Source organism: Haliotis cracherodii, unplaced genomic scaffold, assembly GCF_022045235.1.
Source record: "Haliotis cracherodii isolate W230 unplaced genomic scaffold, xgHalCrac1.p SCAF_2, whole genome shotgun sequence".
NCBI classification, from domain to species: domain Eukaryota; kingdom Metazoa; phylum Mollusca; class Gastropoda; order Lepetellida; family Haliotidae; genus Haliotis; species Haliotis cracherodii.
Genome location: NW_027266275.1, coordinates 41,447,655 through 41,473,280, shown reverse-complemented (window position 1 = coordinate 41,473,280; position 25,626 = coordinate 41,447,655). Strand labels below are relative to the sequence as shown.

At 38.6% G+C, this 25,626-nt stretch overlaps 1 protein-coding gene across 1 annotated transcript in view; it reads right to left on the bottom strand.

Annotated features, from left to right (window-relative positions):
• LOC139469126 (DNA repair and recombination protein RAD54B-like) overlaps positions 1-22,702 on the bottom strand; it is a 33,296-nt gene extending 10,594 nt beyond the window's left edge. Inside the window, exons 1-16 of the mRNA XM_071251260.1 lie at positions 22,493-22,702; positions 21,900-22,038; positions 21,352-21,395; positions 19,518-19,783; positions 17,792-17,871; positions 17,431-17,452; positions 16,078-16,132; positions 15,105-15,192; positions 14,757-14,853; positions 14,030-14,085; positions 13,617-13,703; positions 12,010-12,164; positions 11,168-11,215; positions 10,978-11,059; positions 6,392-6,472; positions 3,516-3,665 (exon numbers count right to left, since the gene is read on the bottom strand). Coding sequence (XP_071107361.1) covers positions 3,516-3,665; positions 6,392-6,472; positions 10,978-11,059; positions 11,168-11,215; positions 12,010-12,164; positions 13,617-13,703; positions 14,030-14,085; positions 14,757-14,853; positions 15,105-15,192; positions 16,078-16,132; positions 17,431-17,452; positions 17,792-17,871; positions 19,518-19,783; positions 21,352-21,395; positions 21,900-22,016 — 1,428 coding nt within the window. The 5' untranslated portion in view covers positions 22,017-22,038; positions 22,493-22,702. The remainder of the gene's footprint in view (positions 1-3,515; positions 3,666-6,391; positions 6,473-10,977; positions 11,060-11,167; positions 11,216-12,009; positions 12,165-13,616; positions 13,704-14,029; positions 14,086-14,756; positions 14,854-15,104; positions 15,193-16,077; positions 16,133-17,430; positions 17,453-17,791; positions 17,872-19,517; positions 19,784-21,351; positions 21,396-21,899; positions 22,039-22,492) is intronic.
• Positions 22,703-25,626: the final 2,924 nt, after the last annotated feature.

Here is a 25,626-nt window from a genome sequence, read left to right as displayed (position 1 = left end):
CGTATCAGCTAAAATGTGCTCACCTGTACAGTGGGCACTGCGGTGATAAGTGAAATGTTCTCACAAGTGTTCACTCTTGTGAAATTTGTTCACTACTTTATAATTATACGATATCCCACAAATTGTCAGTGCAGTCATGGCAAACGCACAAGTAGCATTAAGTTACATTCCTAACGGTCAAGGCGGGGAGAATTTAGTATATGGTGGATATAAATTCAGGGTTAAAAATAGGAAAGAAGATAGAGTCTACTGGCGATGCTACATGATTTTGTACACATAATTGTACATGTAGAATGATTTTGTACACATAATTGTGCTTGGATTGTTGTATAATATGTTTTTATTTTGCCAATGATAAATCATTTTTTACATTCTTGTGTTTGCTTTTTTCAATATAATAGAAACTCTCACAAAAATAATATACAATAGGAAGATGTCAAAACTATCTACTTATGTATGTTTTGTTGACATGCGTAACGCCTTTGATTCTATACAGAGAAATATGTTGTGGCATAAACTACAACATCAATTTGGAGTTCAAGGATATATTTTGAGATTTATTCAATCTCTCTACCAGGATGTGCAATGTTCTGTCAAGGTGAATACTAACAAAACTGACTGGTTTGATGTTACTGTTGGGGTCAAGCAAGGCTGTTGCTTGTCACCCACACTATTTTCTAAGTATATAAATGATCTAGCAGATGCTTTAAGTGAACTTCAGTGTGGAATAAACATTGACTCTTTCAACATTTCATTCCTATTGTATGCGGATGACATTGTCCTCATCGCACCTAATGAAGATAACTTACAAAAGCAACTCGATTGTTTACATCAGTGGTCTACCAAATGGAAGCTAGCAGTGAATAGAGACAAAACAAACACCATGCACTGTAGAACAGCATCAACGCCTAGATGTGATATTCAGTTCAAATGTGGAAATGTCAATATCGATTATTGTACAGAGAGAGAGTGAGTATGGTTTTACGCCGCTTTTAGCAATATTTCAGCAATATCACGGCGGGGGACACCAGAAATGGGCTTCACACATTGTACCCATGTCGGGAATCGAACCCGGGTCTTCGGCGTGACGAGCGAACGCTTTAACCACTAGGCTACCCGACCGCCCCCGATTATTGTACAGAATATAAATATCTAGGAATGTGGATCAATGAACATTGTGACTACAGGAAAACAGTTAAAGAAATATGCAAAGCGGCAAACAGAGCAATTGGAGTTATTTTCAGTAAGTTCAACCATTTGGGAGGTTAAGCCATGCAGTGTACACAAAATTATTTGATAGTTATTTGCAACCAGTTCTTAACTATAGTGCAAGTGTGTGGGGCATAAATATGTACAAAGAAATAAGTTATATTCAGAATAAAGCCTCCTGATTCTTCTTGGGAGTGAGAAAGAATGCCTCTAATGTTGCCGTCAGACGAGATGGGGTGGAGAAGCCAAGATACTAAAGTTAAAATTGAAGTTCTTCGAAGTTTCCATAAAATCATCACCTCCTGTGAAACATCTGTGTGTGCCATAGTCCATAAATGGTCATTTAAAAGAAAATCCTCCTGGGATTATAGGGTGTGTGAATTTGTGAAAATAATAGATATTCATGGAAATATGGATGTTTTAGATTTTTGTGTCAAGGCTAAACGTGCCTAATTTCTCAAAACATGCCTTGAAGTGTTAGATACAGGAGACATACAAAAGTGGTTCTCGGATATATTTAATGACAAAGGTAATTGCAATGGAAATAAATTACGAACATATAGGAAATATAAAGAAACTATCCAAACTTCTCACTATGTGAAAATGTCTCTACCCAGACAACAAAGAAGTATATTCGCCTCATTACATTGTGGAAACCTTCCTCTGGCTATAGAAAGTGGCAGGTATACCAAGCCTGTGACTCCTTTGGTAAATAGACTTTGTCAACTATGTCAGGAACAGTTAATCGAAGATGAAGTACACTTTGTTGTGGTGTGCAAATTCTACAATGATTTAAGGAAATGTTTATTTGATACATGCAATAATAAGTTCAGTAGTTTCTGTGAACTGTCCACGTTAGATAAATATAAGTGGTTGATGAACACTGAATGTATCCAGTTGGAATTGGTGAGATGTATTCAGAAAATGTATCACAAAAGGCTGCAATGTGTACAATAACATTTCAATATGAATTTTATATGAAAAGTGTGATTGAGTGTGTGAGGTTATGGGTCATGGGTGTGTGTGTGGAGGGGATATGAATGTTGGTACGGTCAGAAGAAAGGATATGGAGTGTGTGTAGATGCAGGAATTTGGGTAAGGGTGTATTTGTGAGTGAGGTTGAGTGTGTGTGCGTGCGTGTATGTCTCGAGTGAGGGGGTGGGGGATATCTGAATGTGTTTGGGTGTCTGTTTAGTATGTGCGTGAGAATATTAGAATGATTGATTGTGTGCGTGCGTGCGTGAGTGCGTATGTATATATGTGTGTATGCATGAATGCATTATGTGATTGTGTTAGTGAATATGTGTATATGTAGTAATTAAGAATGTGCATGCTTACTTTTTATATCTAATTGTATTTTAATATTTGTAATATCTTAAGGTGTCATTTCAACCCTCTCAGGCCTGGTGTTTGTATTTTAAGTATGTGCTAAATGTTGTATTGCTTTGTAACACATGACACTGTAATAAACTATATTATTATTATTATTATTATTTCAATATACTAGTATATTCATGGGTCTGTACATGCACTGTGGCATAGTGGGCACTGCAACCCTGATGGTGATACGGCCTAATCCCTTTATCCTTTGTTGTTATAAGATCCAAATTCAAAAGTGGGCACAGTGGGAGTAAACCGTTGATATCATCTGCACTGCTGTCATTCTACAATGACACACCATTAGGTTTCAGCCCTAAAATACTCATGAGGGTTATCATGTCAATAAAGACAGCCACTTAACAAACATTGATATCCAAATATGTTCTGCATAAATTATGAGACCTAAATATGAAACCGGTAACTACATTTCATCCATGCATCTAAGTTCCTAATTTTAGAACTTAATTTTGTTTTTTCCCAACAATTTTCTATTCTTTCGCTGAATAAAATCCTTTGATTTCAACAGAATATAATATCATCTAAGAAGACACATAAAGGCCAAAGTTCAGCTTTAGTCCGGCAGTTTTTGAAGAGATGATATTTGCAGAGCTAAAAATGCATTTTGAGAGTATTTAAGAGCATGTGGTCAAAACTTGAAATATTGCAAAACAAATTGAATGGCTGAATAATACCAGTAATCATAAATGATTTTCATTATTTATTGCTTCTGTGGCAACATATATAAAAAACATATCAGAGCATTATGAACATTTTAGGGTGCCATCATTAGCAGGAACAGGCCTGTGAAGTTTCAGCTCCATCGGAACAGAGTTCCTGCATTAACATGTTTAATTTCTATCCATATCAATACAGATCAGTAAAGATGAAATATCATACGCATAAAAACAAGCAACTCCGCAACTCACCGAAGTAGTCTTGATTGTTGTATTCTTCAGCCTATGACCTTCGTCACATATAACTATGTCAAAGTGGGCCTCCTGGATCACTTTGTAAGCTCGTACGAACATTTCATAAGATATGATGAGTACTGGGTAGATGGCTGTCTTTGTGTACTCCTGCAACTCTCACACACAAGTCACAAGTCAGTTCTCATCAAGTCACAAATCAGCAAATTTCAGTAACAATACAAACTTATTCTCCCCACAATTCGATATTGTTTTTGACCTATCCAAGTCAAGTGGTTAGTTAATTCTTAAACCATTAAAATAGTGCCACAACACTGAAGCTCAACAGTTTAAAATGTCAACAAATACAGCCACTGAAAAAAGTTGCTGTAAGTATTGCTATTGAAATATTTTCATAAATACTGAGGAAAAAAGTAATAACAAATTTGAAAGAAGTAACTATCCACAACGTTTATAAATGTGCAAGAACAAATTACTATTGTAGAGCATTGTTGCAATACACAACTGTTAAGGTTACTTGAGAACAAAGTTTCAACTCAGAGCCTTTAGTAGTAATTTTTCTAATGCCATACAATTTTCCAAACTGTTTCACTATACACACAGTAAAATCCTAATGATTTGAACAAAATATGGTCATCATTACAGGGGTTTGGATTGTGGAAATATCAAAATTGGGAACATGCCCTTGGACAAGTAAATAGTACAGATCCACTTGCCTGGAGACAAAGTCTGCTTGTCCAGATTATTGACTCAAATTGGTGTTTTTAATATTGCCAAAATTTAGTTTTGATGTTGATAAATCCGTTTTTGTGTCGCCATGGCTTTTCCCAACATGAATAATGAATTCCTCCATTTCTAGACCGTAATCAAAGCAAAACCATATGTTTTGAGTGAGTGGGTGAGTTAACAATTAACATCACATCAGCATTATTTCAGCCATATAGTGACGATATGTTCTGAGCACCCAGTATGACTTGCCTTCACTTCTTACAATATGTTGTGCAACTGGCTACATGGTACTCAGATCAACCAATCAGAGTGTGTGTCTGAAACTGATTGAAATCAGAACAAGGAAGTAAACAATACACTTGGATTGGAGATGTTTTCACTTTTTAATATTTTGGATATTTTATGAAGGCCTTGACTGAAGGCCTTCTAAATTTTAAGGTTGTCTGCAGGCACATACAGCTGATTATTTTGTTTGTCTGGCTAACTTTTGTAACGAATCCAGCAAGTCGGGCATTGATTTTTCCACACTCTTGCATAAGGAAAACCATGCATGCCAGTTTGGCTTCCTCAGTCTGGCATTTAACCATGCACATAATACAGGGACTAGTTTTGTAGTTTTGTTTACAGAAACTAAGTTTGTTCAAAGATCGATTTTATTGGGGGAAAAAGTAAGGGTTAGTCAGACAGACATTTGAATTGTAGACATGAATATAAAGTTGCATTTCTTTAAAGAAAATGGTTGAGTAATGGCCATAATAAGTTTCACTTTTCAGAATGGTCAAAGCGAAAAGATTAAATCAAGGTAAAAATGTAAATATCACAGGAAACAGAACATATAAGCTAAGCCCCACTACTACCTACATATTAATATATCAAAATTTCAATACATTTTTTAACAATACACTGATCAATGGCTATAAATATACTTTTCAATATGGCTCCCATGACAGCCAGAAGAGGTTCTGAGAAGATGTTTGATGATTGGCAGCTATATTTGGCTTCTAATGAAGATGTCTTGAACAAACTATACAAGGTGACCATCTCACCAACTAATGTTTTTAAATATTTCTTGTCTTTAATCAAAGATGGCTTACAGGTAGCCATATTGAAATTCTAATTTTGATGCCTTGTAACTACATGAAGCCCCTTTTAATAAAAACAACTTTAACCCAAAATTTCAGTTGAATCAAGCAAGCCATTTTGGAGAAGTTGATGGCTGACAGCTTTTGATGACATTAACTCAGGCCAGGTGAGCTAAAAGATTTGGCCAAGTATAACAACAGTTTCTTTAATACTTATTTGGAAGAGATTTTCCCTACGTTATTTCCAAAGACTTAAACACAAATATTGAGGTAGCACTTTAAAGGGGAAGTGTACACGCAAAAATCACTTTCTTTCTTTTTCTAAACAAAACGCAATTTTAGAATTAGTTAGTATCTGTGTTTGAAAATATACACTCATTTTTTTTTCACAGTGAAAGTAGGAAGCTCACAATAGTGTGAAAGTGATATGCCGTTATGAGGCCTTCGTTTTACGAGCGAAATAGGCCTGAGTTATCCCCCTTAGATTATGACGTAATTGGTGCCAATTCAACTGGGTCCCTGTCTATTCTCAACGCAAAAGATATCAAGGACCAGTTTGCGGTAAAACAATATGGTCTACGACACACTCCGGCGCAGTGGTGACTCAGCATAACACAATTTTGGCTGGCATCTGAGATGCTAGAATCACAAAACTGTACCTACACCACGTGAAGCGGCTCTAACAAAGCATGATGACGTCATAATGTTTATCAATTGGCACCAATGACGTCATATTGCAAGGGGCATAAGCCATGGTGTTTTTGTTATGGAAATAGAACACTTGGTAAATGTGAAAAATATAAATCGTTTTAGTGCAATAAATATGTTAATTAAATATGATGTTTTTATATTTTTGTCTATGATACTTCTATGTTAACACTTTTAATGTGGAAAAAGTACAAGAAAAAATGGTTCATTTCCGTGTGAACTTGCCCTTTAAGGCAATGGACAAATTACATTATTGGCCATACATACATAATCAATTGCATAATCTTCAAAGGAACTAGGTCACTGCTAACAGATCAAACATTGGTTTTCCATACCCATCATCGCTGAAGATCTTACCTCAACTCTGTTGTTGGCAGTAACAGCAAACACCTTCAGTCTCTCAGAACCAAGCCACTTTTTAAACTCTTGAAACCAGTTCTGGACAATAGAAACCTCTGATTAGGAATAAAGGTGACCCAAACAGAATAGTTACCAGGTACACAGCAACTTCCCATCAGCAGCATCTGGCTATTGCATGTATAACTATGTCCCACATTTACGGTATTAGCAACTGAATTGAGAGCACCAAAAACATATTATAGTTGCCAAACTGTAAATATCACAAAGCCAAATTTGCAACTTGAGTGTAAAATTAGGTTGAAAATTTGAAAATGAGACACTAATAACTGTACAAGTGGTCCATTCAGATGATATATACAATAAATATCCGCATGGCATAAACAGATTTTCAGTTACCGATCTCGCTATTCAGAACACGTTCTCCCTCATTTCATAATCACAAATACAAAGGTGTTTTGTAAAATGAGCTTCTATTCAAATCCAGTTTTTCTTCATGACATGACATCTTAGATCATCAACTGCCAAGGAAGTACTGATATTCTAAGAATAATCACTGTCTACTATAGTTTGGCCAATGAGAGCTCTTCTAATATAGCAGTGTCAACTATATCTACAGGGGCAGTTGGAGCAGGCCAGATGGCAGTCAGTCAAAACAGCCAATGTTTTTCACAATTTTATAGGAAAAATGACACTGATTAATACTCTAGGTAAGTGTCATCATCTCTCCTGTAAGCAATAACACCAGTTTCATAGAAAATATTGAATTTTTGATTAAGTTTAACAATTACAAAAGGAGTAATGGAATTTCAAATCCTGAGGAATAAAAATAGGTGACCCCTCTCTAGTGAGACATGGCATTAGCATAATTTCATGATTATTCAAAATATGTGCAGGACATCCCTGGAAAATGGACCAATCTGAAAGTTCAAACCTCACCTTCCATCACCGTTCACACCTCAAGATTTAGTTTAGTAAAATCGAAATATATTTTTACATTTGTATACTTATCCTGTTCTACTCCTAAATGCATTGACTGCTGTTTTTTGACAGAAAGACTAAGTTGTTTGAGGTCCAGCTACAAAAGTTGTTCCAACCAGTAGTGTAGCACACAGCTGCCAAGTGACCCGGAAGTGGTGACGTCACATAAGAGCACATTACTGCGAAATATGTAACATCTGAAGACTTCATGGGGAGGCAGCACTACAATGGGAGGGCACTTCGACGAAGTAATGCAGGATAAGTATACAAATGTAAAAAATATTTATATTTACAAAAAATATTAACTTATCCTGTATTACTCCTTAATGCATATATATCAGATGGTACGGAGGCGGGCCTACCTTCAGACGTGATCCGAAATAAATGCATGTCAAGGTCTAAGTAATCCTGAGCAATGACAGAAAGCAATAACCATTCCTGTCAAAAGGAAAACAAAAGTTTGAAGAACATAGAAAGACCAAATAAATGAACAGCAATAGCGAAAAGCATGAGCCAGAACTTAAACTGGCCTACCGGGCTAATGCAGAAATCAGGGGTGATAAAACCAGAGATTTTGACGTGCCAAGGGTCCAAGAGAATCATTGAGGTCAGGGGTCAGGGGTTGCCACCATGGCAAACTATGGACACAGGGTTCATCATCCAAGGCCACTTCTTGTAGATAATGGCTGGTAAAGACGATATCGGAGTGCCAAAAACACTAATAATAGACTTGATGGAGCAGTTGCTATGGAGAGCCATGGTCAATGCGACAGCCCTGATCTTGTGAGGGTTGTTGACCATGGGGGAGTCCAGGTCGGCCTGGAGAATGACCGAAGCCATAAGGAGATAGTATTACGATTAACCTCCACCTGCAAAGTAGGAGTAAGAGGTATAAAAAGACGTTTCCTGGACTTGTGTTGTGCTTTAGAACGTCTGAGGAAATACCACAAAGCACGCACTGGGCATAACAAAAGTTCCTCTTTATCGTCTGCACCAATGATCAACAAGAGGGGAAAGATGGTGAATGACCTGTCTGGCTGTCCTGGGAGTTGATTCTTGGCAATGAAATCCCAGCACAGCCCAAGATGAACAGCTCCATGAGGCTCCATACAGGTTCTCTAGGATGGTCCAATTTTGCCATAACCTGCTGAGTCTCCCCGTTTCGTTTTGAGACAGAACAACAGTGTCTGTAATGGCATAGGAATGAATAAGGAAGGACTGGACCAGGTCTAAAACTTAGATAGCTCAAGACAGACGTAAGTGTTTGCTCATATGATCAACCTGATGTTACTGGTAGGACATAAGTCATCTCTCATATAGCGGGATGCAACAGAAGTCAACCGTTTAGCCATTCAATCGACAACTTGACTCAGTCCGGTGGGTCATAGTCAGGGAAGAAGGATCCCTCAGAGGAATCTAAATGGAATCACAATCTGGACGGGGAATGGCTCCTTGAACGGCGACGAGACCGGGATGACGTAGAGCTGCGTCGAGATGAGCCAGGAGACGCCAAACCATGTGACACTATGCATATCTTCTTTCTTCTTCGATCCTGTCTTGAAACATGCTTGAACCCTGTTTCCAGCTCCTAAACTTCCAACCTTAGCATCTCTTAATGGTTACGACCCCAGCTTGGTCAATTACATACCTCTCGTACATGGTAACCGTCCATGGTCTACCAACTCATTCTCTTTCTTAGAGCTATCAAGATAGAACAACTGAGATGCGGGAATGGTCGGATGGGCATATCACGATAGGGTGTGAGATAGGGTAAGTATATAAATGTACAATTTTTACTTAATATTTCCAAATTTTAAAACTTATCCTATCTCACTCTATGCATTTATCCCATGGTTGGATTGTGGGCTGCAGATACCCTAGCCTGTATAGACTACAACCGTGAGAAGACACTAGGAAGCTGCTGAACTCGTGAGCGGGAAAAAACACTTGATTGAAAGTGTTGGCGATCCTGATACATTACTCGATCCAAACAGAACGAGATTGGGAATACATGCCGAACGTGTTTAAATCGACCCGGGTTTGTCTACTGGTATCGATTCTTCAAACATGTCACAGTGCTATCTCGGACGTAGAATAGATGTGACTTGTTTTATTGCTACATCAAGGTTATTGAACACATTCGAGTGTATGAGCCAAATGAAGGCTTGAAGAGGAATAATCGACAATATCCGTAAAGGATCTTCCAAACAAAACCCTAGATCACATACTCGAGGCATTGGTGAGCAGAATAAAGGTTTGGGACACAATTCTATTTTTCATAATAGCTGCGCCGTGAACTTGTGAAGACCTTGTACATCCTTTACAGATGTCATGAGGGTAGTGAGAGGCGAAAACTGTGTCTGACTTCCAGAAGCACCCTTCCGTAATGGTGGAGAGGGTGCAACTACTGTGGACAGCCCAGCAAAAGGATGATGGAGCGACGACAAAAAGAGAGTAGTGTGGGCAATCGCTGAGATGGAAGTGGTCGATAGCAGGATGAAGAGTCTCTTCCGTGATTTTCTGCGTTCACGAGATGCAGTCAAAGAGATATGAAGCACTCAAACTGGACAGAGGGAGAGATCTTCCTGGTCATCTCATCCCCAAATCAACAAGAGTGGGGAAATCGTGAATAACCAATCAGACTGGCCGGGGAATTGATTCTTTGCTAGAAAATCCCAACGAAGACCAGGGGCCAGGGCCAGTAGAAATATGATCTTCAGCATGATCGTCTTGAAGTTCTTATCTGTCTTGTAATCACTGGTTGGTTGGTCTGTTGTTCCCATGCAGCATGTCGAAATCGTGAAGATTGATCCACCAACTTGTAGGAACGGATGAGTGATTGCTGCATTAATAGTCTTTGCTACTCGCCTGGAGTAGCCTTTTGTGATAAGGGACTCTGCAAATGTGCCAGCATAGATGGTCTTCCCGAAGCGGTAGACAGTGGAATTGTCTGTTGGCTAGCTTTAGCATGCTGGGGAACCAGTTGCATGTTGGACAAAAGGGCGCAACTAAAATCAGTGATAGGTGGCTTCTACCTTCTGTAGGACCCCAGGAAGAACTCCTGTCAAGCGTCAATTCCAATCCTTAGACCCCAATCGTTGGTCCTGTATAGCCTCGGCAGTGTCCTTGGAAGGAGCTTTCACAATAGCGTTCTTCCCACAATCGAGTGTGCGTGAAGATTCTAGGAATGGGATCTTGAACGGAGGAGCATGGCAAATGGTTTTTTTATTTTAAAGCTGGAAAAAGGGTTCAAGCACGTTTCCACATAGGTTCGAAGGAGAAAGAAGATATGCATAGGGTGAGATAGGATAAGTTTAAAAACATAAGCCTCCTAAACCCAGATTTTTCAGAGACATTGGTAGTAAACTGGTAGGTATGTATAACATTAATAAAACATACCAAAACATGAAAGTTGTGTTATTCTCAAACCACATTCTGACTGCATACATGTTGACATGGCAGCCATGATCAGAATTATGAAGAACATCCTGACAGAACACAGACAATGCATCATGCCATATGTGTACATTACGTCAAGCTTAAAACTATCCAAAATATACATCAAAGAAGCTGAGTACAGGGCAGTATGTATTTTACATCCTCACCTTAACTAAACTGCCTGGGGTGATGATGAGAGCTCTCCGAATCACAGGCTTCCCTCCATATGGACCCTGCTTCAACAGTGTCCTGCACGATCAAAGATCAGTTGGTCAAGGATATTTCATATTTGAAAACCAAATAAATGTCCGAGTAATATTATACATCAAACAAACAACATTTGTAACATCCACTCACCAGAGCATGGTAATACACTGCAGAGTCTTGCCCAGGCCCATGTCATCACTGCCAACATGCAAGGAGAAACTTTAATAATTCATGGTTCATGATAATTGGAGCCACCAAATATAAGGCATTTTCAAGGCTATGACCCTGAGTGCTTCAAACAGACTTATTCAGACATTCTTACTTTAATTCATGGTCAGAATGGTTCCATTTGTACATCCAAGTACACTATTAAAATATTCACGTCCACACATCCAGTGTTTTATTTTTATGGCATAGACTCTTCCTTTATTATCTGAAAAAGGTTGTCCCAATTGCAGACACCATAGTTGAAAAACATGGAGCAAGGGCCATAACTCTGTAACAAAATAATTTACGGCACGGATAAACTGTTCCTATATCTCCTGCCCCTCTTTGTGGTGGGGGATAATTAATGTAATATATTTGTTTAAAAGAATTTGTTGTGAAATTCAAGGTCTTTTCATGGCCTTTTACTGAACTGTAAAGTGTTTTCAAGGTAGATTTAATTTTATGGGCATTTTAAGGCCAGAATGCAAAATTAAGGCCAATTCAAACCTGTGTGAACCTTGTTTATACAGAATTAGGATAAAAAAACTAAAAACATACCACAGGAGAAAAAGGCACTTGAGGGAATCAAATTTAGCTTTAGGTAAATTAGCTTTTCAATGGATACATATAATATTCCTGAAATGTCAATTCTTCCATTAGGAATGTGAACCTTGAGTAATAATCAGACACTCAGACATGACTGATACACTTTGACATTAGACAGTCTTTATTAATAGAAACAAAATGCTGTATTTCTTAGACAATCCTGAAAAATTGTGCCTCACGCTAAGATTGCTCCTTGTCCAGCAAAGTCCCTGAAGCCCATGACACACTCGTACAGGAACAACACACCTTCCCGCTGGTGCGCCCGCAGGTGGCTGGACAGGTAAGGGTCTACCACTACATCTAGCACAGCCAGCTTCTGTCTGTTGACCTCCCACTGTGGCACAGCAAGTATAGGTGTAACAAGAGAATACTGTCTGGAGGAGGGAGCTGTCACTGTGGCACAGCAAGCACAGGTGTAACAAAGGAATATTGTCTGGGAGGAGGGAGCTGTCACTGTGGCACAGCAAGTACAGGTGTAACAAGAGAATACTGTCTGGAGGAGGGAGCTGTCACTTTGGCACAGCAAGCACAGGTGTAACAAGAGAATACTGTCTGGAGGAGGGAGCTGTCACTGTGGCACAGCAAGCACAGGTGTAACAAGAGAATACTGTCTGGAGGAGGGAGCTGTCACTGTGGCACAGCAAGTACAAGTGTAACAAGAGAATACTGTCTGGAGGAGGGAGCTGTCACTTTGGCACAGCAAGCACAGGTGTAACAAGAGAATACTGTCTGGAGGAGGGAGCTGTCACTGTGGCACAGCAAGCACAGGTGTAACAAAGGAATATAGGAATATTGTCTGGGAGGAGGGAGCTGTCAATGTGGCACAGCAAGCACAGCTGTAACAAGGGAATACTGTCTGGGGGAGGGAGCTGTCACTGTGGCACAGCAAGCACAGGTGTAACAAAGGAATACTGTCTTGGAGGAGGTAGCTGTCACTGGCACGGCAAGCACTGGTGTAACAAAGGACTACTGTCTCGGAGGAGGGAGCTGTCACTGTGGCACAGCAAGCACAGGTGTAACAAGAGAATACTGTCTGGGGTGAGGGAGCTTCACTGTGGCACAGCAAGCACAAGTGTAACAAGAGAATACTGTCTGGGGTGAGGGAGCTGTCACTGTAGCACAGCAAGCACAAGTGTAACAAGAGAATACTGTCTGGGGTGAGGGAGCTTCACTGTGGCACAGCAAGTACAGGTGTAACAAAGGACTACCGTCTGGGGGAGGGAGCTGTCACAGTAAAGGTGAAGATGCTCAGGTGAAATAATTCAGCAAACCAAGATGTATACCAACATGGTTCATTGTGCCATTGTGTCCATCTTTCCTGAACTGATGATGATAAGTGCATATGGTCTGTGAAAATATATATAACCAATGAGTGAGTGACTGAGTGGGTTTGACACCACTTTCAACAGCACTGCACTTATATCACAGATGTACAGTTTAAAGTGGGAAGAAAGCCCAAAGTAACGTGGGTCAGACACATAATAACATTTGATGAAACCTAGATGGGTCTGTTGTGGACAGATCAAGTAACACAATCACGGCAACTGTACTTGCTAGAGCGACTTCACAACCAGTGGAACCATATCCAAAATTCAATTGAGTGGGGATTCAGGGGGAAATATCCGACCGTAATCTTATGCATGATGAAACATTCAATCAAAATGTTGCCAATGGTTTGTCTGGTTGGAACTTTCTTATTTACAGGATGGTGTGAAATAGCTGTTTTAATATTGCAAAATATGTCATAAACAACATTCACGAACTCCTTCCAAGAGCAGTCACATACCTGATGTGAAGAGTGTGGCCTTCTCATCACAAGAGCTCCTGGGGCAGTGGGGTCAAATCTTGGCTTCACACAAATATCCGTTCTAACCTACAAGTGACAGTATAACCATTTGCACAAGAACTCTACATCACTCTAGTTCTGATACTGATTTTTAAGAATTGCAGTGAAAGAGGTATTTTGATACTGGAATTTACAGCTATGTTTTTCCTCCAGAATAAGATGTTTAATGCCATGCAAATGAGACTGTCAATAAAAATACATGCCACATTGTTGGAGGGAGGCGGCTTACACAGGCAACTTTTAGTAATCAAACAGTTCAAACTAACAAATCTGAGATGTTTCAAATAACAAATCACTGGTTCAATATAAATACTAGACTGTGACAAATTACAACATGTCAGATGGAACTCTACCTGGGGGGCTGTATTGTGTTTATCCTTGTTTGGGTCCACGAAAGGTTTCTTTATACCTGAAAAGCCAATTCCACTGAAAGTCAAGGCGACAATTTTCCTGAACACCAAATAGCCACAGAGAAAATGAAGTGATTTCAACAGATTTTACAAAACTTCTGTCAGAATTGATCAATTTTCTGCCTAATTATCTGTTTTTCTTTATCAGTGGTCTAATTACCTGTGTCTTCTTTATCAGTGGTCTAATTACCTGTGTCTTCTTTATCAGTGTTCTAATTACCTACGTCTTCTTTATCAGTGGTCTAATTACCTGTGTCTTCTTTATCAGTGTTCTAATTACCTGTGTCTTCTTTATCAGTGTTCTATTTACCTACGTCTTCTTTATCAGTGTCCTAATTACCTGTGTCTTCTTTATCAGTGTTCTAACTACCTGTGTCTTCTTTATCAGTGTTCTAACTACCTGTGTCTTCTTTATCAGTGTTCTAACTACCTGTGTCTTCTTTATCAGTGTTCTAATTACCTGTGTCTTCTTTATCAGTGTTCTATTTACCTACGTCTTCTTTATCAGTGTCCTAATTACCTGTGTCTTCTTTATCAGTGTTCTAACTACCTGTGTCTTCTTTATCAGTGTTCTAACTACCTGTGTCTTCTTTATCAGTGTTCTAACTACCTGTGTCTTCTTTATCAGTGTTCTAATTACCTACGTCTTCTTTATCAGTGTCCTAATTACCTGTGTTGTGTTGAGCAGCAGTAAGTGGGACGGAGCCTGCAGAGCTGGTAAAACATTTCCCTGATGTAAACTGCTCCTCTGTCAGTACTGACATGACCTGTGCAACAAGGAATAAAAACACCATGTACAGATAACCTTGTGTCACTTACCCTCTCTTACCTATGTCTCAAACCTACACTAGGCTTCATCAAAACTGCCAACACAATCGTCAGATATACTTACATTTTCAAAGCTTGATTGGTTTTGTATTGTTTAAGGTTTGGGTAACTACCATGAAGAAATGTCCAATTGAAACAAGTACAAGCAGTATGTATAATCTTTAAACAACTTAATCTCTACTCGACTGACTTGTATTTCCTTGCCACCAACACAGAGTGTTTCATCGTCTTTGAGGGATGCCAGTTCACTGGCCTTGTAACCACTGCCTCGACCAATCCTGAATAAAGACATGTGTATTTCATTCTTCAAACTTGCTTGGACTGTTTTCATCAAAATATTTGTTTGTTTCTTTAATGCCGCACTCAGCAATATTCCAGCTATATGCTGACAAAATTGCCTCTGGAACAGACAATCCAGTAATTGACATCATAAGCATTGATCTACGCAATTGGGATGCAATCACATGCATCAACCACATCAGCAAGCCTGTCCACCTGATCCCGTTAGTCGCCTCTTAAGACAAGCAGTCACCTAGGCTTGTTACTACAAGCATGGGTTGCTGAAGACTTATTCGCTGCCCGGATCTTTACGGGTGTAGTCATCATAATAAACGCCATCTATGTTGTCTGTCAACTCTAAGATCATATATTTAAGATCACCCTTGTCAAACAATATTAATTCTGACCTGCATGTGTTCGGTGTATGCAGGAATGTATTCAGTGTATGTAAGTAGTCTGAGATGTCTTGTAACTTGCACCCACATTACAGATAGAAGACTAGCCGGAAACACAACTGGCACAAGGAATTTGAATCATGACAAATTAATGTTTTCATTTGAGAATCCTTGATTTTATCTTGGAATATATACATCTTATCCAGTTAATTTCAGTTACAGGGGAAACTATCTTGGCTCCCCTTCAGTTCCTGATATCAATTTGATATACCGGTACACCATTATGTAAAATACGAAAATATTCCAAGTTGTTCAAGAGTCCCTGTATCATCTCTTATTTCAATACTCAAGGTAAACATGTACTGTAACAACATGCTGTAGATGCTATTTGGAGACATTTTACAAAGTTGTGATTTCATATAAAAAATGAAATATTAAAGTTTTAATCTTGACTCATATGAGATGAAACAAAAGGTTACGGCCACTCACTCTTTGCTCTCCATGTCATACAGAGTGACACTCCTGCCATGAGTCACCAGCACCGCTGCACAAACACAAGTGTATGTATTATACCATCTTGTAAGCAGTTACTACAGATGTGATGGAAAAGTTTCCAATCACTTCAACAGTTCAGATTTGATCATTTTCACACTTTCACAACACAAATGGTAAATTTATAGTTTTTTCATTATGTGCACAAAAGTTTCTATTTTTGTATAAAGAAATCCCCTTATAATCCTTATGATAACACATGAACACACCATCACATACTTTTACATGTCTCAAACACTTAATCTTGGAAGACTATTGTGTTGGCTTTTCAGGTAAAGTTGGCTTTTTGAAGAAACTGATAAGTGGCACATACATTGCTATAAGTAATATTATCGCTGCATCACAAAAGCCTGTGAACAACAGAGTTGGGACCCCACAGGACAGAGCCTGATAACAACAGAGTTGGGATCCCACAGGACAGAGCCTGATAACAACAGAGTTGGGACCCCACAGAACAGAGCCTGATAACAACAGAGTTGGGACCCCACAGAACAGAGCCTGATAACAGAGTTGGGACCTCACAGAACAGAGCCTGATAACAACAGAGTTGGGACCCCACAGGACAGAGCCCGATAACAACAGAGTTGGGACCTCACAGAACAGAGCCTGATAACAACAGAGTTGGGACCCCACAGAACAGAGCCCGATAACAACAGAGTTGGGACCTCACAGAACAGAGCCTGATAACAACAGAGTTGGGACCCCACAGAACAGAGCCCGATAACAACAGAGTTGGGACCTCACAGAACAGAGCCCGATAACAACAGAGTTGGGACCCCACAGAACAGAGCCCGATAACAACAGAGTTGGGACCTCACAGAACAGAGCCCGATAACAACAGTGTTGGGAACCCACAGAACAGAGCCTGATAACAAGATCCACACAACTGGGAATGATGACACACATTCAGCCTGGACATCATCATGACCTCATTTAAGTTGAATGTCATGACAAGCATGAGTTACTTGGAGCTTAATTCACCTAAGAATCACCATGGGCAATAAGCAGTACATTGTTACAAAAAGCCTGGGCAAGTCTAGATGAAACTAAACCAACTCTAGTTTCCTTGCTTCCACAGCAGTAGGGGGAAGGTTCTCTTGAAAACAAAATTTACAATTATTTTAAAGAAATGTTTTCCCAGACCAAGTGTTAGTCTAAACCCTAATGTAAAAGACTTAGATTTAGGGGGTCCCTTGATTCAAATATGAAGGAAGTTAACCTCAAGAACCCCAGGACCCCCTTAATTTCAAACACTGCAGGAGTATTTCTAGCATTGTATAAATCACTCACCATCTCCGTCCCACTTCTTGTGCTGAAACAAACATGAGATTCCCATTGCCCAACAGTTGTATGTCAAAAACCATGTACATCCATGCTCACAACACTGGATGTGTTAACTTACATATTGTAATGCCCTGAAGTGCAAGTTCATTTCTCTTAGTGTTCCATGTTGTTTGTAAAAGCTTTGCTTTAACACTCATCTGAATGAAAATGTCATTGTCTTCATTGCTACTGAAGATGTATGTATCTATGAGGTATTCAAATCAAATCAAAGACTATCATACCATCCTGTGTGATATCTGATGTATTCAAAACTTTCTACTTCTGGACTAGTAGATTAACATTGGCATCCACTAGGACAGATGCTCACCTTCTTTTTCGATCGTTTACACCAAACAACACTGAGGTAGTTCTTCTGTGGTGTTGCCTCTAACTTGGTTGCTGAGGCGCCTACAACAGTTGAAAGTAATTAATCAGTTTTTCCTAAAATGTTATAACAATTAGAAGTCAGGCTTGCTTTTAATGATAGGCACATATCCGGTGTATCTTTCAAATTTTGCAACTGCTTTTAAAATCACTCTTGAAATATTTATTATAGTATACACACCACAATACACATTCAACCAGTACACAGATCATTTCAGACTTGTATTTATGTAATGTAACTTTAATTTAGGAGACACATAGTCTCTATAAAGGCCAAGAAAAGTCAAGTAGCAACTTTGTAGATTTTAATACTTTAGGGCACTCTTAATCACAAATGCTTGACCAAAATTAAATTTGAAAAAAAACAAAAACAACGGAAATAGTGTAAAACAGCTGATAAAAAACGGCAGGTGAAATCGCACCCCCACCCCCCCAACTGAAAAATTTCGCCGCTGTGGGGAATCCCCTCACTGGGGTTAAAATGGGTTCCCGGTGTTTGATGCGCTGTACAATTTTAACTATCATGACAATTGGGCCAATGTTTGATCTGCCTGCTTCTGCCTCAGATTTTGTTATACAAAACATCTCTCTTTCAGTCTGCTCATCTAATTTATTACCGTGTCCACAACTTATGTCACCTCAAGTAACAACACTGAAGATGCCTTCAGTTTATTCAGGGAACAGGCATTTCTTGTGCGGAATAGGGTTGAGGGCAGCTGGTGTTGTATTACCGTATATATATATATTATATTGGGTAATACACCAGCTGCCTTCAACCCTATTCCACTCAAGAAATGCCTGTTCCCTGAATAAACTGAAGGCATATATATATCGGAAATTGATATTTGCAAAATAATCACAATCATTTTTTTTCACTTTACTTGCTCTTTAAAGCCTTTAACGCTTTCCAGATTTTCACCAGTATCATGACTAGCAGACTAGTGGATTGGTGGCTGTATGTGGCCACAGGATTACATCTCAATGCATAAATCAAATACTGTCATGACATGGGAGCAATTTTTAAATGAACAGCAATACATATGCACGGTTTTAGCTCATGAATGAATACAGAGTTAACAGACTGAATACCGCTTCAACATTACCACTGAGGTGAACACAAAGTGATGTTTCTTGTTATCTGTGATCATACATAATACACAGTACTTGATCATATACAAAATATATTATATTTATAATCTCATATAAAAAAATCATAACAATATCATTTATAAGAAAGAGAATTTATGGATGTCAACTTCTTTATTAATTAAGAGGAACACAACGTTTCGGAGTATATGCTTACTCCTTTATCAGGTGAATGAATGATGTGAGGCAGAGAGCATATATATGTATATGTAAGAACAACAAAAGTAATAAGATAACTAAAGGTGGAAACTTAACAAGGGAAGCCAACAGATAATTGGCGCTGATAGGTGATTAGCAATAGACAATGGAAGCCAACACTTTACAGTAATTAGCACTGATAGTTCTCTTCCTTATGTGTATCACTTCTAAATGCATTTCAAAGACTTTAATAACATCTATGTCCATACAATTTGCAGTGCCATGAATACCAATATCTGTTTATGTTTACCATTCCGTAACTTGGTAACACATATTGTTTTAAAAACCACAGTAGTTGATGATCATCACAAATAGGGTATATTTACTTGTTTCCATGTGTGTCTTTCTGGCATTCTGAATGTGTGGAGTATTCCTCTCTCCCACTTGACCCAAGGGAGAACGAAACTTGTTGACTCCCAATATAGGTGATGAGAATTTGGACTTTACGGTAGATGAGGCTTGTGTCTTATCAATGTGTGTAGTGGCGCCATTGTCTTGCTCAAGAGGAGTAATGTTGCTTCCACCTGAGACAGGCAATGTAGGCCCAGGCTCCTCATCCTCAGTGTCTATGGCAATTGATGGGGAGGAGGGACTGTGAAATGGAAAGTCACTTTCTCCTCAAAATATACAATAATGTTGGTCACATGTATCAATATGTTACCTGATGCTCTATGTTTGGTTACCACACATTTCACTTATATATCATTGCCAATATAATTATAAAAAAAGACACAACATCAATACTGTGCCAACAAATTATCATATCTTTATTAAAATGGCAAACAAAATAAATTTATGCTAAAATAATTTTCCAAAAATGTTTAATCAGCACAGGCATGTTTAAATCATTATGAACAATATTGGTTTCAATTAATTCCCTGTTCTATAAATTACACCTTGTTTTTTTAACAACTATGTAGTTACTTCTCTTATATTTCCACAGTAAATGAGCCCAGTAGCCTATTGGCTGCTGACTAAGTACTGTGATGAACCGCCACGTAGGCACTGTCTCTCTCTGCAGTAAACTTTCTAACCTATGTCATGCATTTCAGGGTTTAAAAATAAAACTGAACAACTAACAACCTATTGGCAATTTAAGACAAAGTAGGCCAAATATGACATGTCATAAACAACTGTTTAAAAATATAGAAATGCATGTATATTCTATTCAATTACCGATAAGTCACATAGTCTTTTCAGAAAGTTGTTACAAATAGACCAAAGCTGCATGTAATTCAATAAAATAAAAAATTGGAAACATATTTCTCAGCTGATCATGTCATAGCACATTTTAATCTTTCTTTGACATGAGGAGCTTAGAAATATATTCCCAAATTTTCTTTTAATTGAATTCATGGAATTACACTGAGAAACATTGTGAAATAGGTGACCTGGTCCTTATAATATTACTTATCCTTACCACTTGTTAACAATATCAAAATGGTTTGACAATACTTTTCAACAACCAACATGCTTTATTGCAGACATACTGACAGGCCAGAGGCCTATAGCACAAATCAGTGTAAATAGTAGATGTACAGAACTAATTGTTGATTGTTTATAGCACTTGTCTTATCATCTCTTAACTTCATTGCATGACATATAAAATCTGTTGAGGACTTAAATATATTGATATTTACAAATGTGTACATTAATCAATTAAACTTAAAAGATATTTGGAATTGATACATAAAGGGAGCCAGGCATGTACAAAATAGACTTCGATACAATGGGCACACGAGAACAAAGTGGTACTTGTCTTCTACAAACCCTTAACTACACTTTTTACACAGTTCACCTTCGGGATTTTGAAATATACTCCTGTTTCAACTCGTATTAGCAAGTTTTGTTTTCCATTGTCTAAAAATAATTTACTAGAGATATGTGCTGACTATTTAAAAACATGTAACTATGGTTGTAACAATTCACTAGATAATAAAGAGTATATAGCCAGTCATGCACAAACTGATAAATGAATATCACAAAATATATGAGAACATGAAATGTCTGAAAATTAATTGTAAAATACTACTTTCTAGTAACTGAGTGATTCCCTTCAACCATGTTCATGTCCCATACAACAGCCATAATTGTAAGCATACTTTAGTACACCCTATCAGAAGAATAAATAAAGGTGTATCTGTGATAGTGTTAACTTACACATCAGATGTAGACACAAGGTTAGACAGGTCTGTTTTCTTTGGCTGCAAAAATACAATTTGATTAGAAGAATTTCAAGACACATTACCATTACTATCTTACCATTTTCATTGAACCATTAAGTGATGTTTGTTTCATGCTACTAATATAACCACACGCGACAGCATCACTATTTGAAACATAGAAGCTCAAAATAATCAGAAAAAATTACCCCACTTGCATTTGTATAGGATTAAACTTTGAAACTGAATATCAAAGCAATGTATAAATGTAAAAAATTGGACATCAACATCGAAAAAGTACTCGACAATAGAAGCTCCATAATGATGTGCGACAACCTCATCAGTGACATCTGTCGGAGCAACATTTCAGCGAACACATTGTCTTTCGTATCTACTAGGTAATTTAACAATACATCTACTTGTGGAAGTATTTATTTCAATACGTTGTTTGGGGGAAAGCCAATCCCACATGTTTACATATAGGATCAAAAGAAGAAAGTAGATGCATAGTGTGAGATAGGATAAGTTTTATTATTTACAGTTTACCTTTGACACCACAGCTTCATTTTCCTGCACTTTGGAAGAATTTGGGTTCTTGAATGGTACAGAGAACTTCGTCCTTTTAGCTGGATTCAGCTGGCTGGGGGCTGCAGACCTTCTCATATCTCCATCCCTGCTTGAACATCTGAAACATCACAGTCCTGGGTCCTCTATTTATAAGTTACAGAAATGTTTAGCCTACTCATTTTCCATGATTGTTTGTTGTTTAGGCCACACTCAGTAACATTCCAGTCATATGTGAATAGTCATAAACAAGTATGTTGGTAGATATTTACTGTGACTTTGCTGGAGATTATAATATCAATCTAAACTTATTGTCAAGTATCGGATGATAGGCCGATTAGTGGTAGAAATTGGCACAAGTCCTGTAGTCTTTGCTAAACAGGCCATTAGTTAGGTATCATAAGGACTAGTAAAAATTTGCAATTTTTCGGGGTTTTGCTATATGTTATCATAATAAAAACTAGTGGACTAAAACTGTTAGTTTCTACCGCTGAATATACTATCGCCTATCGTAAAGAGAAATTCAGAAAAGTCACCAACATCAGACTTAGGCTTCATCCTGCACGTTTACTTACTCGTTTATAATGAGCTTGATCCAGTCGGTCCCATTTAACACTCAACGACCCCTGTCAACTGGGATTCAGATGTCAGTGATAGATAAGTTGCGGTATGGGAACTTTGCATCTAGGATTATTTTATGCTCCGCGCCGTTTTGCTAGGTCGTCCAAGGTTTATCGGGAGTTATCTACCCATAGCAGACGACGTATCATGCGTCTACTAGTAATCCCATCATTTGCTATTGTACATATATTGAAATTACCAATATATTCGATGTATACATTACACTGTAAACACAAACAATTCCACAAAACCATCTTCCACTTTGAATCCAACAGTTCTACAGTGAACCTACAAATGAAATGTGTAAATATGAAGTAGCGGCCCTTGATATAGCTCTCCGAAAATAAAGTTGAGTAAACTGGTGTTCGCTGTCTTATGCGTAAAGACAGTCACCAAGCTTTTAGCTTTCCAAATAATAATAAAAGTTTCGAGGCCGAGTCCGTTTTGCCATAATTCTTTTAGTTTCTGTTTTCGAGATGGATTATGGATATTGTGTTGTAAACCTATTTTATTGCCACTATTTACAGAAAATTGGATCTATTTACACGTAAGCCATTTTATGTTAGTTAAGACAAAAATATATGCCTAACTGGAAATGGATCAACTGAATGAGGTATCTTCAGGCTGGATAAACATATGATAAATCAATCTAAACGTGGTCAGTCTATAGATCTATTTTCATTTGGTCTGCAAATCTGAAATACAGCGGGTTATAAATTGTTCGTTTTTGTTAGCCCTGAGATTCCTACAACAGTTAGGCCTACTACCTAAGTCTGAGGTGGTTGGATTTGGAAGAAATGGATGCATAAATCAGTTCTGCAGTTAATCGTAAGAAGTTTTTTCATAATCGTTTTCATTACGATGGTAATACTATACCTTCAAGAATTTTTAACATGCCTGTTCTGTTACATTTCGAAACAAGATTGCTTTATAACATAAAATCTGTATGGAAGTTGAAGCCAAACTAACTTGTCGTCACAAGATGTGACTAAAGTAACAGGCTAGTGTTGGCTATCAATCAGAACTAAGCCCTTATAGTCTGGCCAACATGACAAACATATTGTCACAAAATGGGGTATTCCGCCCACACTGGAGCAGTGGACGAGGCCTGATTAATTATAGGTAACATTTGTTCCTGAAGTGTAACAAAATCACAGTAGCATACAAACAAACCCAATCCAGCATGGCACAATCTAAACGGTGTGTACTGGAAGCAACCTTGCTCCGTGATACAGATATTATATTCATTTTGTACCCGAACTGGATTCAGTTTGAGATACCCAAAGGCGTATATAGATACGTATGTACGTCTTTGAGATAACAAAATTACTTCCCCTGTAGATGCCGACAGACAAGATCACCATGCACCACAAGGAAGGTTTATTCATCTTTAATTACCAATCTAGTGTTATACATGTATACTTTCAGATTTACCTGTGTTTCACTAGACACCACTCACTGGATTGTTTGGTCCAGACTCGAATATTTACAGACCGCTGTCACATGGCTGGAACATTGTTGAGTGCGGTGTTAAACAACAAACAAAAATAGTGGATGAACTACAAATATAAATGGATGCTGCTAAATAAGACGGGGTTTAGCGAAAATATGTCGAAAGGATCTACAAAGTTACGAATGTCGAAACTAGCGAAATGCAGAAGGGTCACATAACAAATAGGTAAGGTTCAATAACAAGTTTATTAATTGATCACTGAACTTATCGAGTGATATGCCAAAGGAGAGGCACAGGCCACCAAACTGGGGATAATAAAAACACGAGATGAGAGTGTAGTAAATGGCAGAGAGTGTGCAGGTACTAGTGGGCCACTAAGCTGCTAGTTGGGTAGGCGAAAAAACTACCTTAGCCATGGCAACTAGCATTGCCAACAGGATTAGCAGCTACGGCTGCTGGCCTGGGACAGCTACAGCTGCCAGGCCCCCACAGCAGCATATTTAAAAGCTACCATTGCTTGGCAACTACCACACTGCCAAACATAGCTACCCCTGCTGGCTTAGGTCAGCTTCTGCTGCCCGGCCCTAGGTAGCGGGCCAAAGCAACTACCGCTGCCTGACCCAATTAGTAAAACCATTGTGGCGACGCTGACATGACAACTACCGCCGCTGCCCAATATACTGGCAATTGTTTGCCCAACATACGCTATAAAGTCGGGAAAGACTGGCATCATGCCAGTAACGCCTGGACAGAGTCGAATCCCAGGGATTGACGCCACCATATTAATGTCAAGGTAGAGTTGGCTGCCCTTGACCATGCCCAGGTCATTGGTGCCAAGGTGAATGACGAGGGCTCTGGGGCTGCGCCTTGTTGCCTTGGCCTGTGCATCTAAGATGATGTCCAGCTCCATCCACCTCATTTCACCTCACGCCAGCCATAGAATTCTTGGTTTGTCTGGATCAAAAGGATCTACAAAGTTACGAAGGTCCAAACTAGCGAACTGCAGAAGGATCACAAGTAGGTAAGGTTTAATAATGAGTTTATTAATTAATCACTGAACTTATAGCTTATAGCAACAACAAAAAACAGCTAATAAATTTGTGTAAATAAAAAACACAGCCTCCATTTTCTTAAAAAAATAACTCAGCCCAGAAACCATATAATATGGTCTCTGCTCAGCCTCAATAAAACGTATGAACCACAATATGGCCATCCTCATCAATACGGAATATTTTGTGAGCAAATCCATAATCTTTGACAGAAAGACATGACCATGAGAGAGAGTATGCCTGTAACCCCTATTTATTAATAATCATTTCAAATCTTCCATTTCAAGAGGCCATAACAGTTGTTGGCTGTGATGGGAAATGACCATTAAGCATCACATATCCTTGCGTGGAAACTGACGGTCAAAAGAAACGTTACCAATCAACATCGTAATTAACAACATCAGTCCAAGTTACGCTATGAGAATCAAGTTGGCCTAAAATGTACCCTTTTGCAGTTTGAGATGCATCAGATGTGAGGACGAAGGATTTGTTTTGGTTGGGATAGGCAAGGATGGGGGCTGTTGTAAGGGTTGGCATTAGCTTTTCGTTGTCTGTTGGCAATTGTTGGACCATTCGAAAGATGCGA